At 46.6% G+C, this 14098-nt stretch overlaps 1 protein-coding gene across 1 annotated transcript in view; it reads right to left on the bottom strand.

Moving 5' to 3' along the window:
• The window catches only part of LOC106554305 (complement receptor type 1), an 82099-nt gene extending 68592 nt beyond the window's left edge, over nucleotides 1-13507 (bottom strand). The window contains exons 1-2 of the mRNA XM_087720852.1: nucleotides 13130-13507; nucleotides 4587-4772 (exon numbers count right to left, since the gene is read on the bottom strand). Of these exons, the coding sequence (XP_087576978.1) occupies nucleotides 4587-4772; nucleotides 13130-13223 (280 nt within the window). The 5' untranslated portion in view covers nucleotides 13224-13507. The remainder of the gene's footprint in view (nucleotides 1-4586; nucleotides 4773-13129) is intronic.
• Nucleotides 13508-14098: the final 591 nt, after the last annotated feature.

Raw genomic sequence — 14098 nt, 5'->3', positions numbered from 1 at the left:
TTAAAATACCTCATTTAAAATGAAGAAATAATAGTATAGTCAAACAAATGAAGTACTATAATAATAATGTATACAAATATACTTGATTGGCAATATGTGACTTTATATAAAATTTAAGGGATGACTACAGAAAGGATGCACAAAAACCTTGCAACCAATCGACACACTGTATGTAATAGAAGATGTTTTTATGTTACGTGTCTTGTGTGACTATGTTTGTTTAAAAATAAAAACTTTTTTTTTTAAAAAAAAGAATTTTCCTGAGACAATTTTCAGTGAGATGAGAAGAACCTACATCCTCATTTTTCATGGGGGAATTATAGCTAAATTTGACAGTTGGATATGAAATCCATACTGCTGTATATGAGATTCATTCTTTTAGCTGGTCATTAAGGTCACCTAGAGGTTTAAACCTCCACGTTACCTTAACAACCCGCTAAAAGAATGCAAATGACCAGCTGACTGCAAAGAGTATAAATCCTTCCATTCCTCACCATCCATCCAGAGCTGAAGAAGCTTCTTGAACGAGAAACAAAACGTCTTCAAACACCCCCTCTCCCCAGAAAGTCCAGTTGCCTCTTGAAAGAAGTACCTTTGGGGAAACCATGACGTGGATGACTGGGAATATCCATAGACATTGAGTAGACTGCAGAAACTACATGCATTTTTTACATTTGATTCTGATCAACTGGAAGTTGTGGGTTCCATCATACTTTGAGCCATAAATGCAGCCTTCTAAGGTGATCACCATAACTATTCTTTTTGTTTCACTGTTTTGTTTTGTTTTTGTGTAATTAATAAAAAGCAATTAAAAAATTAAAAAGACATTGTGACTAATATGCAACAAGCACAATTAAAGTCCACTTTTATCCCAAGCATGTTCTTAACTTGGTTTGCATGCTAGTATCTCTAATTTAGAGATTACCTGAATAATTTATACAGCCTGTATCCCAACAATTAGAAAATAAATGCATAGTTGTACATCCTTTGCAGCGTTTTTATACATATTCAATTACCATGCATTGTAGCATTTAGGAATAACAGCAAAATTATTCATATGTGTTGTGACTCAGCAGCAGTCTTCTGTGAGTCTTTTTGAGATGCAAGATTAACGATGCAGCTGGGGCTCGTTAGTGGGGTTTTGGAGATAAAAGGACGGATGGTGCCACGCCCTGGTTGCAGGAGTCAACGTTCATTCATGCATTCAGTCATTCATTGGTCATGGTTTGTTTGTGATTTGCTTTCTGTAACCCTGATTCAAGGAGACACTTGGAGAAGTGCATTGCATTGAAAGAGTTTTTGTTTTGTATTCTGTTATCTGCTTGAAAGAGACTTTATTTCTGTTTAGTTTTGAGCTCACAGCCAGTCTGAGCCGAGAACTGATAAAGAGAGTTCCTTTTAAGTTTGTCTGCCTGCCGTTTGTTAACAAGCTAAGAAGGGGGGACAGAACAGATTGACTCCTGCCTTACAAGCCTTCATTTCCGTAATTATGGAGCAGTTGATGGCTGAAAATAGACTAATGGCACAACAAATCACGATGTTGTCGGACCAAATTAAGTAGCTGCAGAGAGCTGCAACCCCCCCCCCCCCAGCCAAGGAGGAAGTGCCCAGTAGCCATGCCAGATAAATATGATGGGAGTCTGGCCATGTTTGCCACATTTCTGGACAATGCCAGCTGTTCCTGAGTTTGAGAGCGGAGGACTTTCCCACTGACCGGACGAAGGTGGGATTCATTATCGGTTTGCTCTCAGGCACAGCTGCCCCTTGGGCTACCCCCTAGTTAGTTAAGCAGAGCCTTTTGCTGGATGACTTCCAGGCTTTTGCCAGTACTTCAAACGAATGTTTGAAGATCCTATCAAGGGGGAAACATCTGCTAGAAGTCTGAAGTCACTGCAGCAGGGGAGTGGTTCATTGCAGGACTATGTGACTGAATTCAGGCTGCGTAGCCAGGATTCCATGTGGAATGAACCAGCTCTAATGGACATGTTCCAGGATGGATTGTCTGAGGCCTTGCATGATGAACTGGCAAGGGTGGACAGGCCACCGACGTTCGACGCATTGGTCCACCTGTGCCTCTGGATGGACGCCTGGCTGCAGAGGCGAAGGCCTCGCCGTGTATTCCAGGAGACCACCAGCATGCCGGTTCAGCAAGGGACTGCAGTGGACTGGGATGAGCCCATGGAGTTGGGTGCTGTCAGACCTCGAGTGTCACGTACAGAGATGGACAGATGACGTGCGGAGGGATTGTGCTTCTACTGTGGGGATCTTGGACACCTGGCAAGGAGCTGCCCCAAGAAGAACAGAAGGGTTGCACGGACTGCAGCCGTCCCTCAGCAATGCAATATCATGTCGAACAACCAGAACGTTTATGCGGCCGTGATACCCCGATCACACAAGGTAGCGTGTGTTCGGGGTGTGTGGAGTCCCAGGGCGGATGCCCTGCCGAGTAAAGTAGAGAACTCTGACCCTGTGAACTTGCTTCCACCTCGGACTGTTCTACCCGTTGCAGCCTGCGCTGCCGTTTGTCATCCCGCGAACATGCAGTCTCTGGTACGTGATGCACAGCGGGGTGACGACTGGGTGGAGCGACGAAAGGCGGAAGTGGGGCCGGCGTCCCCATGGACTTTGGAAGGGGATCTTTTGAAATGTCGGGGCCGGCTCTATGTTCCCGCAGGGCACATCCATTGACGGGTGCTCTCGAAGATTCATTGCGCATCTGCATCAAGACATTGGGGGTTTGTTCTGACGTTGCACCTGGCCTCCCGTCAATTTTGGTGGCCCCATCTGAAAAATGACGTGAGGAGGTGCGTGGAGTCATGTGCCCAGTGCCAACGGGCCAGGTCTGCAAGGAGAACTCCACCAAGATTCCAGGCTTTGTCAACCCTGGTCCCCGCAGCACTGGACTTTGCTTCTAGGTTCCCGGCGGGGTACCAGTGTCATGGACCATGTCCTGTGGAGGCCATCACCAACCCTTCTGGGCCGCACCCCAATTGTCGGAACCAGGGGAAAGGCTCTGCAGGAGGGGCTTGCGTGGTGGCTCGACAGGAGTTGGTGGAGCTGCCGCCGGACTCCGACTGTGAGGGGGCATATGAGTTGGCCTTGGAGGAAGTGGAGGACCCTGGACAGGGTGTTAAGGCTCAGCCGAAGCTGGTAGAGCTGCCATCAACCTCCAACAGTAGGGGGGCTGGTGGGTCGGCCTTGTGGAGGGTGGAGGACCCTGGACAGGGTGTTAAGGCTCGGCCAAAGCTGGTAGAGCTGCCATTAACCTCAGACGGTAGGGGGGCTGGTGGGTCGGCCTTGCGGAGGATGGATGACCCTGGACGGGGTGTGACGCCGTGAAGGGTGGAAGGAAACATGGTGGCCACCGGATATCTAAGGAGTTCCAATTCAAGGGGGCTCTGCCTCCAGAGGTTTGGGACTCATGAAAAAGGCACCATGGGAAATGGGTGCGGGTCATCTTGTGGACACGTCATTCCAACCGTATCCAGATCATAGGACCCCGGGGAAAGGGCCCTGCAGTGGGGGATAGTGTTGTGACTCAGCATCAGTCTTCTGGGATGCAAGATTAATGATGCAGCTGGGGCTCGTTAGTGGGGATAAAGAGAGTTCCTTTTAAGTTTGTCTGCCTGCCGTTTGTTAACGAGCCGAGAAGGGGGGACAGAACACATATGTATTGAATGCCAATGGGATAGCATCACTAATTTCTAATTTGCCATCTTGAACTCATAGAAATAAAGTAGAAATCTACCAGTATTGTAGTTACCAAGAAAATCAAGAAAAAGAAAACAACACAGGATTCTGAAAACAGCAAGGTTTATACTATTTTTTTAAAAGAGTATACAATATATAAATATGAAAGCATTGGCCAATCTCAGTTATATTTGCCCTTTTGATGCTGCCAGCTTTGCTAAAAGTCCAGTGGGTGAAGAGGTATGAGTATCTCAATTTCAATTTTTCAGCCATATGGGAACTTTCACCCTCATGTTTAATGCCCCGCCCAATTACTTAAACAGCTAACTGGCTTCCCCCTGTGGAATGGGTTGGGGGAGTGGGAAGATGAAGGAAGAGGGAGCTCTTCCTGTTTCTTTCTCTTTTCTTTTCTTGTCCTCTGAAATTTCAATCTAATCTGCAAAATCAACCTGTTGTCTATAGTGCTTTTTTGGTGGGAGGGAGGTAAGCCCTTTTTTCACACTAGGGAAACAAGTATGGGGAGACCAAGAGAAAAGAAGGAGCAGATTGGAAGGAGGAGCAACTGTCAGGCAGTGTCATCAAAATATGATGTTTAAAAACAGTGAAAAGGGGGAACAAGTGGGAGAAGACAAAATAAGGGTAAAAAAAGGCATGGAAAAAAGGAGCAGGAAAATTGGAAGAGGAAGAAGAGAGGAAGCAAAAGAAAGAAGAACAGAGCAGGAGAGTGAGGAGGTAGGGGAGTAAAGGAGAGAAAGAGGATTCAGGAAATGTGCCTCTACACCTTATAAGTAAAATAAGCAAACAGCCTAAGTACTAGATAATTCTTAATTACTCCCTTTTAATAAGCCACAGGTGATATAACAAGAAAATATAAGGAAGATTTTTAAAAAACTTACGCTCACAAAACTCTTCCAATGGGTTCCATCCTTTGTCTGGAGAACAAGTTGTCATGTATGGTTTGCTGGAGTCTTCTCTATAGCCAGGAAGACATTTGAAGACTACGTACTCATAAGGTTTGTAAGAAGGTTTAATAGGATCAAATGGCTCAGCATTTTTCAATCGTGGTGGAGGTCCACAGTCACCTAAATTAAAGAGAAAACATTAATTTTAGTCAATGTGCAGCTAGTTTGGTCTGCAATATTTTCTTAACTTATCTTATCTTATCTTATCTTATCTTTCAATTATGTAATAGAACAGTGGTTCTCAACCTTTTCTTCACCACGGACCTCTTTTAAATACCTTTTGTGGCCATGGACCCCCAAGACTTAAGATTTAAATCATAATATTTCTTCAAGCCTTTCTGGACCCCTTGTGGGCAACCCCCCCCCCCCAGAGGTCCATGGACCAGAGGTTGAGAACCACTGAAATAGAATATATCATAATATGTTCATATGAATTGTATGCAATAGAGAATGGATTTTGTTTATTTATTAATTGGAATTTATTTATTACTTTAGTATAATGAATTTAGCCATAAATTCAATACAATAAAACAGTTAATTTTTTGTTGTTATTACTAGGTGGGTCCAATTCTTTATGACCGCATGGATAATAGCACATCAGGCCCATTTGTCCTCATTGTCTCCCACAGTTTGCCCACATTCAAGTCCATTGTATCAATGACACTATCTAACCATCTTATCCTCTACTGCCCGTTTCTCCTTTTGTTTTCAATCTTTCCCAATATCAGGGTCTTGTCCAATGAATCCTCTCTTCTCCTTAGGTAGCCAATGTTTTTGAGCTTCAGTTTCAGTATCTCTCCTTTCAATAACAGTCAAGATTGGTTTCCTTTAGGATTGACAGATTTGACCTTTTGCAGTCCAAAGGACCGTCAAGAGTCTTCTCCAACACTACAATTCAAAAGCATCAGTTCTTCAGTGCTCAGTCTTCCTTATGGTCAACTATCAAAGCCATACATTATTACTAGGAAAGCCACATTATAAACTATACTAATACACAAGTTAATAAAGTACATACAATATCAATGATGCTGAATCATAAAACTCCAATACACCAAAATGCCTTGTAAAGAAAGCTAGCTTTGTATATTGTTTCTAAAGGATGCCTACATAGGCTCAAACCAAACTTTGATGGGAAACTGTTCCCTAATGTGGGGTCATTACAGAAACACATTGTCTTTGTGTCTTCTCACATCTGGCATTGAACAGTCAACATTGAAGTACTCCAAACTCCTCCACCTGGATTGAATATTTAGCACAAGTTGGTTCACCTACAAAAGATGATCCTGAAGGTTTCTTAGGTCAAGCCATGGAAAGCTTTAAAAATCAGTATTTTGAATTACACTGAAAAACATGTTAGCAACCAACAATGTAACTGCAACACAATGTGATGTGGCTGAAGTAGTTTTCAGCTGCGAAAAGGGGGAAGGCTGCCAGTCAAGCAACTGAACAGAACTCAGCAGCATTTAAAATAAACTGAAAATTAGTGAAGATTCAGATAAATAAAAAAGAACCTTAAGGAATGGAAGATAAAGTTTAGGCTTTAGATACTAGCCAGTGTACTACCCCAGAGCCTTGACTACAATACTCAGAAGACTAGAAGAAAAAAAGGAATTGCCTAGTTGTGGCAGATAAAAGATTAAAGGAGAAAAGAGACATTGGGTGTGGAAGAAACTGATAAAGCTTCACCCTTAGAAATCTGAGCTGACCATGTGAAAGCCATGATGAGACAACAAGTAGACCATATCAGAGTGCTGTATAGTAATGAAAAGGGAGGGAGAGGATAAGGAGAAATGAAGAGAGAAAGGACGTTGGTCTTACCTGAACGTCTATTTTCTGAGGGGAGGAGGGAATGGTCACACGTGGGTTTTATCACAGCCTGATTGGTCCAAGACTGAGAGGAAATCTATAAATACTGGTGCCTGTCCACTGTTAGCCCAGATTCTCGAACATGAACGGTACAACTGAAAGACAAGAAAACAACAACACAACAAACCCCGGGAACTCCCCGGGCCCTCCCCCTGGCCCCAAATGACAGAACTCAGGGCGGGTTGTGACCATTCCCTCCTCCCCTCAGAAAATAGATGTTCAGGTAAGACCAACGTCCTTTTTCCAGAGTGGGAGGAGGGAATGGTCACACGTGGGACATACCCAAGCTAAAGTCCCAGGGAGGGAGAACAGAACGCTAGGGCCCAAGGGGAGCCTCAGCCACCACCCCCTGTAGGACCCTATGACCGAAGGACACGTCCGCAGACGCGAAAGCATCCAGACAATAATGCCGGATGAAAGAGGTTGGAGAAGCCCAGGTAGCCGCATGGCAGATGTCTTCAAACGGGGCCCTCGTGGCCCACGCTGCTGAGGTCGCTGCGCTCCTGGTAGAGTGTGCCGTGATGCCTGATGGAACCAGTCGCCCTGAGGCCACGTAGGCCTCTGAGATGGCCTGACGCAGCCAACGGCCGATTGTAGCCGAAGACACCCTCGAACCCAGCGCCCCAGGTAGGAAGGAGACGAACAAGGCCTCCGACTTGCGGAAATCCCTGGTCCGCCGGAGGTAGATCCGCAGGGCACGGCGGACATCCAGTCGATGCCAAAGACGCTCCCTATCATTGGACGGACCCGGGCAGAAGTCGAGCAGGACGATCTCCTGAGTCCTGTGAAAGGGGGTATTTACTTTTGGGATGAATGCTGGGTCAAGGCAAAGGACCACTCTGTCCTGGTGAAAATGACAGAGGTCGTCCTTGGAAGACAGGACGCCCAGCTCGGATATACGCCGGGCGGAAGTGATGGCCACCAGGAAGACCACCTTCAGCGATAAGGAGCGCAAGTGCACCGAGCGGAGGGGCTCAAACGGAGCTCCCGTTAAGGCCTTGAGGACTAGAGGAAGATCCCACATGGGGAATCTATGAACGGGGGGAGGCCTAAGATTCGCCGCCCCTTTGAGGAAAAGCTTGACCAGGGGAGACTGGGAAAGGGAAGAAGACCCCGCCCCCCCCAAGACCGAGGACAGAGCAGCCACTTGGCGACGTAAGGTGTTTTGCGAAAGCCCGTCCTCCAGACCTTTCTGAAGGAAATCCAAGACGTTGGGAATAGTGGCCCTATCGGGAGAAATGCCCCTGAGGGAACACCAGCGGACGAAGGCCGCCCAGGTGGAGTTATAAATGCGGGTCATCGAGGGGCGACGGGCCGCCTCGATGGTGCGGATGACCCCGGAAGACAGATGAGCCCCCCTCAGAAGCCGCCATTCAAGAGCTGGAGCCACTGAGGCTCTGGGTGAATCAGGGCCCCCTGTCGTAAGACCACTTCCCCCTGTGGAATCCTCCATGGGGGAGCCACCGACAGCTGAACCAGGTCCGCGAACCAGGGCCTCCTGGGCCAAAACGGGGCCACCAGAATGACCACATTGTCTGTCAGGAGGAGAACGTGGCTCCCCTCCACCGAGGAGCGGAAATGACTCAGGGCCAGTCGCGCAGCCTTCAGTTCCAGCCAATTGATGTTGTGGCGGAGGTCCGTGGCCGTCCATCTGCCCTGCGCCATCCGAGAGCCCACCAGGGCCCCCCACCCAAACAGACTCGCGTCCGTGGTGACGGTCACCCTGTTCGGCTCCCAGAAACAACACACCCGCTGGGGCGGCCGTCCCTACCGCAGAGGGAAGTGACTTGAACCCGAGTAATCCCATCGGTGGCCACCTCGCACTTTATGCAGACCGGTGGGACGACATCACGTCGGACGCCTGGGTCCAAGCCACGGTTCGTTACAGGCTCATGTTAGAATTTCTCTCCACTCCTCCAAACCTCTTCCGGTCATTCCCTCCGTCCTGGAGTCGGGAGCGCCGCCGCCTGATGGGTCAGGCGATCGCCCACCTCCTCGAAATTCAAGCGGTGGAGGCGCAGGGGAACGGGGCCTGGGCCATTACTCAAATCTCTTCGTGGTCCCAAAGAGCACGGGGGGCTGGAGAGCAATTCTAGACCTCAAGCACCTGAACAGGTTCCTGGTTTACAGGCGATTCAAAATGTCATCGCTCAAGTCTATCCTACAGGGTATCAGAAAAGGCGATTTCCTGGCCTCCGTGGATCTCATGGAGGCCTATCTTCACATTCCCATCCTGCCCGCTCATCGCTGGTTCTTAAGGTTCTCTCACGGGTCCCGCCATTACCAGTACAGGGCTCTTCCCTTTGGCCTGGCCTCGGCCCTGCGGACCTTTACAAAGGTCCTGGCTGCTCTAGCGGCCCATCTGCGATCGGTGCCGGTTCGGCTCCATTGTTATTTAGACGATGTCTTAGTTCAGGCGGGATCCCTGTCTTAGGCTGTCTCAGATCTTCGTCTTACCATTCGGAGCCTTCAGGCCCTGGGGTTCTCGGTAAACTTCGACAAGAGCCATCTTACTCCCTCCACTTGCATTCTGCATCTGGGGACAGTCATAGATTCCAGGTTGGGGGAGGTGCGCCTGTCTCAGGAGGGCGTCTTGAAGAAAGGGATCTCTGAGGGGGAGCCCCCCCCACCTCCTGATCCAAGGCCTCATCACTCCCAGTTGGGCCTGCCACTTGCCCCTGGGGAATCTCCGCTCCCTCGTCCATGCCCCACTCATGTGTCCGACGAAAGGAGCAGGAAACCGGCCTCTAAAGTCCCACCTGAGACCGGGGCCTTAAGCCTGTGGGGAGACCTAGGCTCAAGGCCTCGCGCTAGGCCGCACTAGGCCCGAAGAGAAGGCAAGGCCTCGCGCACGTGGCAAACCCAAAAATGGCCACCGGAACTCCGTGAGCGGGAGAAAGAGGCTGCAATCGATCACCAGCAGCCCAGCCAGGCGTTTCCAGCCGGTGCCTCTTTAAATGCGAGCGGGGAGAGCTGCACGGCACCCATGCACGCTCCCCTCACCCCCGCTCTGTCCCCACGGCAATCAAACACAAGAGCCAGCAGCGCGGCCGCTGCCCGGAGCGATCAGCTGTAAGGCGGGCTGCTCGCGTGCTCCTTGAGGCTCCAAAGCCGCTTCTAACACGTCTGCTGCAAAACGGCTGCTTCTAAGCAGCCTAAAAGGAGCTGTCACCCCCGCACACCCGGGGATCGGGCTGAGGCTCCTGGCCTGCGGGAGGGAGACTATCGCCCCACCAGGCCCTCCCCCAGCCGCCCGAGGCAGAGATCTGTCCCTTGGGGGCCGCAGCAGTAGAATTTAGAATTTAAAAGGATTTAAAGTGCCCAATTAGCCAAATAGAATCAGATTGCAAGAAAAACTTACCCTAAAAGAAATCCAACTGACTAAACTACTCTAACAGACTTGGACCAGACTGAGAGAGAATCTGGGCTAACAGTGGATAGGCATCAGTATTTATAGATTTCCTCTCAGTCTTGGACCAATCAGGCTGTGATAAAACCCACGTGTGACCATTCCCTCCTCCCACTCTGGAAAAAATGAAAGCTGTGAATATTTAGAGACAGTAAAGTCAGAGTAAGATGTAGAGAAGGTGCACATACAACTGAGTCATCCCTTGAGCTGGAGAAATTGGCGGATTTAGCCATACAAAACTCCCCAAGTTAATTTAAAAAAGGATTGTGGGGCATTTTTTACAATATTCAATGTACAATAAGTATAGGTAGTTATAATTTAGCAGTCATAATTGGGACTGGAAGCTTGGTCACTAAAAACAGTCACTAAGTGAAACAGTGATTGTACTTACAATCTTACTTCAGCTTTCTTTTGCTTAATAAATCTACAATGATTATAAATGCAAGGATTGGTCTCAAAGTTATTTTTTATCATTGCCATAATTCAGACTTATATAAAAAGTGACTTCAGTTAGACAGTTCTCTTAAGTTTGTGTGAAAAATTGTGATGGAGCAGGGATTCCACCTGAAGTGCTTATAAACAGAAGAACACTGATATTGACATCCCCTAAACTCTGCTGAAGATGTTATCTAGCCTGGTAATAAAACTTTCGGAAAGCAACCCATAAGTTCAGAGAATTAACTTTCATCCCCAAATCATAAACCTCTCCACCTTCTTGCATATGTTTATACCATCCTTACATGTGTTTTACTTCCTTACTGTTTCATGGGGAACTGAGGTGAAATCAGTTTCCCAGGATTTGGAACTGGATGGTCATTGGATCTAGAAAAACGTCAATTCTCTCACTTTCTTGCAACTAATATTGAGGTTTTGCCAAGAACTGAGGAATGATCAGGAAATCAACCATCTCCTGCTCATTTCCCTTCTTGGCTGAACTGTTCAACCTCTCTCCCCCCCCCCCCCCCATGTGCTACATAAACATATACAAACATCAGATTCCCTCATTCTCCGAATCAATGGTAATGACAATCATTTCTTGATGCAAACAGTTGGGCAGATTTGGATTATAGAAACAACAGAGAAAATGAAACAAAAAAAAATGAGTGATATTCAGCCACTTCAATCACTGATGTGTCAAGTTATGGGGAAATCATCAGCATGTACATTATTCATTGTTTGGCGGATGATAAAAAAAGGAAATGAAAAAGGGAAGAAGCAAAGTAAACTGAAATTATATTTCCTGTGTATCATGTTGTGCATACCTCCAGACTTTGGAAAAAAGCATTAAAATTTATAATAAATTAATTTGCTCTTAGACACAGTCCTGCCAACCTAGCAGTTCAAAAGCATGTAAATGCAAATGGATAAATAGGTGTCATTTTGGTGGGAAAGTAACAACGCTCCACGTTTCACTGCACACTCTGTACTGCATCAGGATGTCATGCTGGCGCATGACTGTGCAAATGTCTTTGGACAACTCTGGCTTAACGGTCTAGTACAGTGATGGCTAACCTTTTTTGGATTGCATACCAAAGCGGGGGGGAGTGCAGGGGGGTCATGCACAGGCGTGCCCACACCCATAATGCTATGCGTGTGACCCCAGAGTGCATGTGCGTGTGACTCCTCTGCGTGCACAACCAGCACTCCCCCCCATGTCCTTTTGGCATACTTTTTTCGCCCTTCCCAGGCTCCAGAGGCTTTCTAGGAGCCTGGGGGGGATGAAAACAACCTCCCCATCCCCCCAGAGGCCCTCTGGAGGCTTCAGGAGCTTCCATGAAACCTCCAGAGCATGAAAAACTGGCCCTACTGGCAAACTGGAAGTTTGGGAATGGACTTCTAGTTTGCTTGTAGGGCCATTTTTCGCCCACCGGAGCATTCAGGGAGGGCTGGAGGCTCTGGAGGGCGAAAAATGGCCCTATGGCCAAACTGGAAATGACTCTGAAAGGCGAAAAACAGCCTTAAAAGAAGGCTGAAGTCAGCTGGCCAGCACATGCATGCGCGCTGGACCCGGCAGGGCAATGCCTTCCGTGCCCTAACAAATGGCTCTGTGTGACACCTGTGGCACGCATGCCATAGATTTGCCATCACGGGCCTAGTACCACCCCCTAGAGTCAGCTATGATTAGTGGAGTAAAACTCACAGGGACTGTTTTACCTACCTGTACCTTAAAGATGCAAACTGACACAAACTCTGAATTATTACCTAAACATTTCTGAGGTTTACCATACATTCTTCAAGCTTGTGCAAAAAAAAGTGTGAAAAAGTTTTTTTTTTGTCTGTTCTAAATGTCTTTCTAATCAGCTTCATTGGTAATCTCTATTCAAGGCAAGAGAAAACTTCTGTCTGTCCACTCTCCAACAAGTACGATTTTTAGACATTGATTATGTCACTCTTTTTTAGAGCTAAATAATCTCAATGTTTGTTCTGAATACTCTTTTCAGCTCTATTACATTTTTTTTCCAAACCCAGCAATGAGAACTATACCAAGCATTCCAAAGATGGACATGCATTAGGGTTACATGAAGATGTTAAAGCACTAAAAATTTCACTATCTGTTTCCTCATATAGTAAGCCTAACCATAAACAGTGTGAAATTTGAATGACTCTTGTGCCTGTGTAGAATCCAGAACTGCAGCAGATGCAATTTACTGAGTTATGTTTAGGGTATTTAAAGAGTGATTCACAGTTCCAAAATAACTCCAAGTTATACACCATTTTGTCATTTTTTCCCCTTGAAAATACTTGTTTTCCAGACAGAAGCATTTTACAACAAGTAGAAGCAAATGAAAACAAAGGTGGGGTGAGATCAAATCTAAAATTTGACAGCAGCAAGGTTGGTAAATTTATATTTGGTGTCCTGAGAGTTCACACTATTGCCTGGTCAGAAATAATAGTAATAACTGGCTTCACAGAACATAAAATGCATTTTTTTCTTTTTTCTCTTCCATTCTCATCAATCTTTATATGAGGTAGTAATCGTGATCACTGACTCTCTTTTAGGATTATATTTTGAAGATTATTTTTGAACGGAACAGAAACAGGAACGAGAACGGAACAGAAACTCGGACATCCTTTTTCCGGAACAACGGTTATTTGGAAGATGGGAAGGCAGCAGAGACCGGCTAGCCAACCGTCGAGTAAGTGGCTGCCCAAGCGAAGAGACGCAGCTCCCTCATCCCCTCCAATCCTTCCAGTTACTTACCCAGCACTCCGGAAAACAGTGAGAAGAGCACTAGGATTCTCGGACCCAGGTGGGAAAAGAAGTTCCCAAACATCGCGGGGGAACTTCTACTCATTGTATTCTTCCTTTCAACGAATGAATCTCCAAGGCGCCAGAAATAAGGATGCGGAACTGCATGGGGGCGGGCGATAAAGACTGATTTCGGGAATCCCTCGGTGGATAGTAGGCTTAAGTAAGGGCTTCCCTGCGACCAGTTGCCGGGGAAACAGGGCGGTGGGAAAGTCAAACTATTGCGAAAGTTCGAAATACGTTGCTCTGCGTTTCTTTATAATTCACTCCAATTCTTGCTCTCATCCCTTCCAAAAGTCTGACCACGCTGTGTTTGTGGTTCATTGCTAGGCGTAGGCTGTGTCAAAAACACATTCTGTCTTTCCCGTTTTCAGCAATCCGGAAATGACTGTCTTACCACACCTAATTGGCAGAGCCAGGCTCCAAAGCGTCCGTCTATGATACGCACCTTTGCGGGCTTCACTTTCCATTCTTTTAAAAGACTCAAATCTGCAGGTTTTACCACAAAAGTGTGCTTTTTCCAAAATATATGACTGTTTTACTTCCTTTCCACAAGAGGAGTAATTCCAGGTTATATCATTACTTAGATACAATGTCTCAATAGTATAATCCGGGTTTTTAAAAAATACTATTATCAATTTTATATGAATTTTATATGAATTTAGAATAATAGTGTCTATTTGTTTACCGAGATTCTCAGTGATGGCTGTCACAAAGGTGCTTTTTCCAGAGGCAACTGGACTTTCTGGTTTTTCTTTGAAGATGTTTCACTTCCCATCCAAGAGAACTGAAGAAGTTTCTTGGATGAGAAGCAAAATGTCTTCAAAGAAAAACCACCAAGTCGGGTTGCCTCTTGAAAAAAGCACCTTTGGGAGAGTAGTGGCTATTGATTTTACAGTTGTCTAGTATCTCACATCTCCA

Source organism: Thamnophis sirtalis, unplaced genomic scaffold (genome assembly GCF_051295495.1).
Source record: "Thamnophis sirtalis isolate CommonGarterSnake01/CBP01778 unplaced genomic scaffold, rThaSir2_p1.2 scaffold_7, whole genome shotgun sequence".
Classification (NCBI taxonomy): domain Eukaryota; kingdom Metazoa; phylum Chordata; class Lepidosauria; order Squamata; family Natricidae; genus Thamnophis; species Thamnophis sirtalis.
Note: the sequence above shows the minus strand (reverse complement) of the source record. Positions and strands in the feature narration are given on the sequence as shown.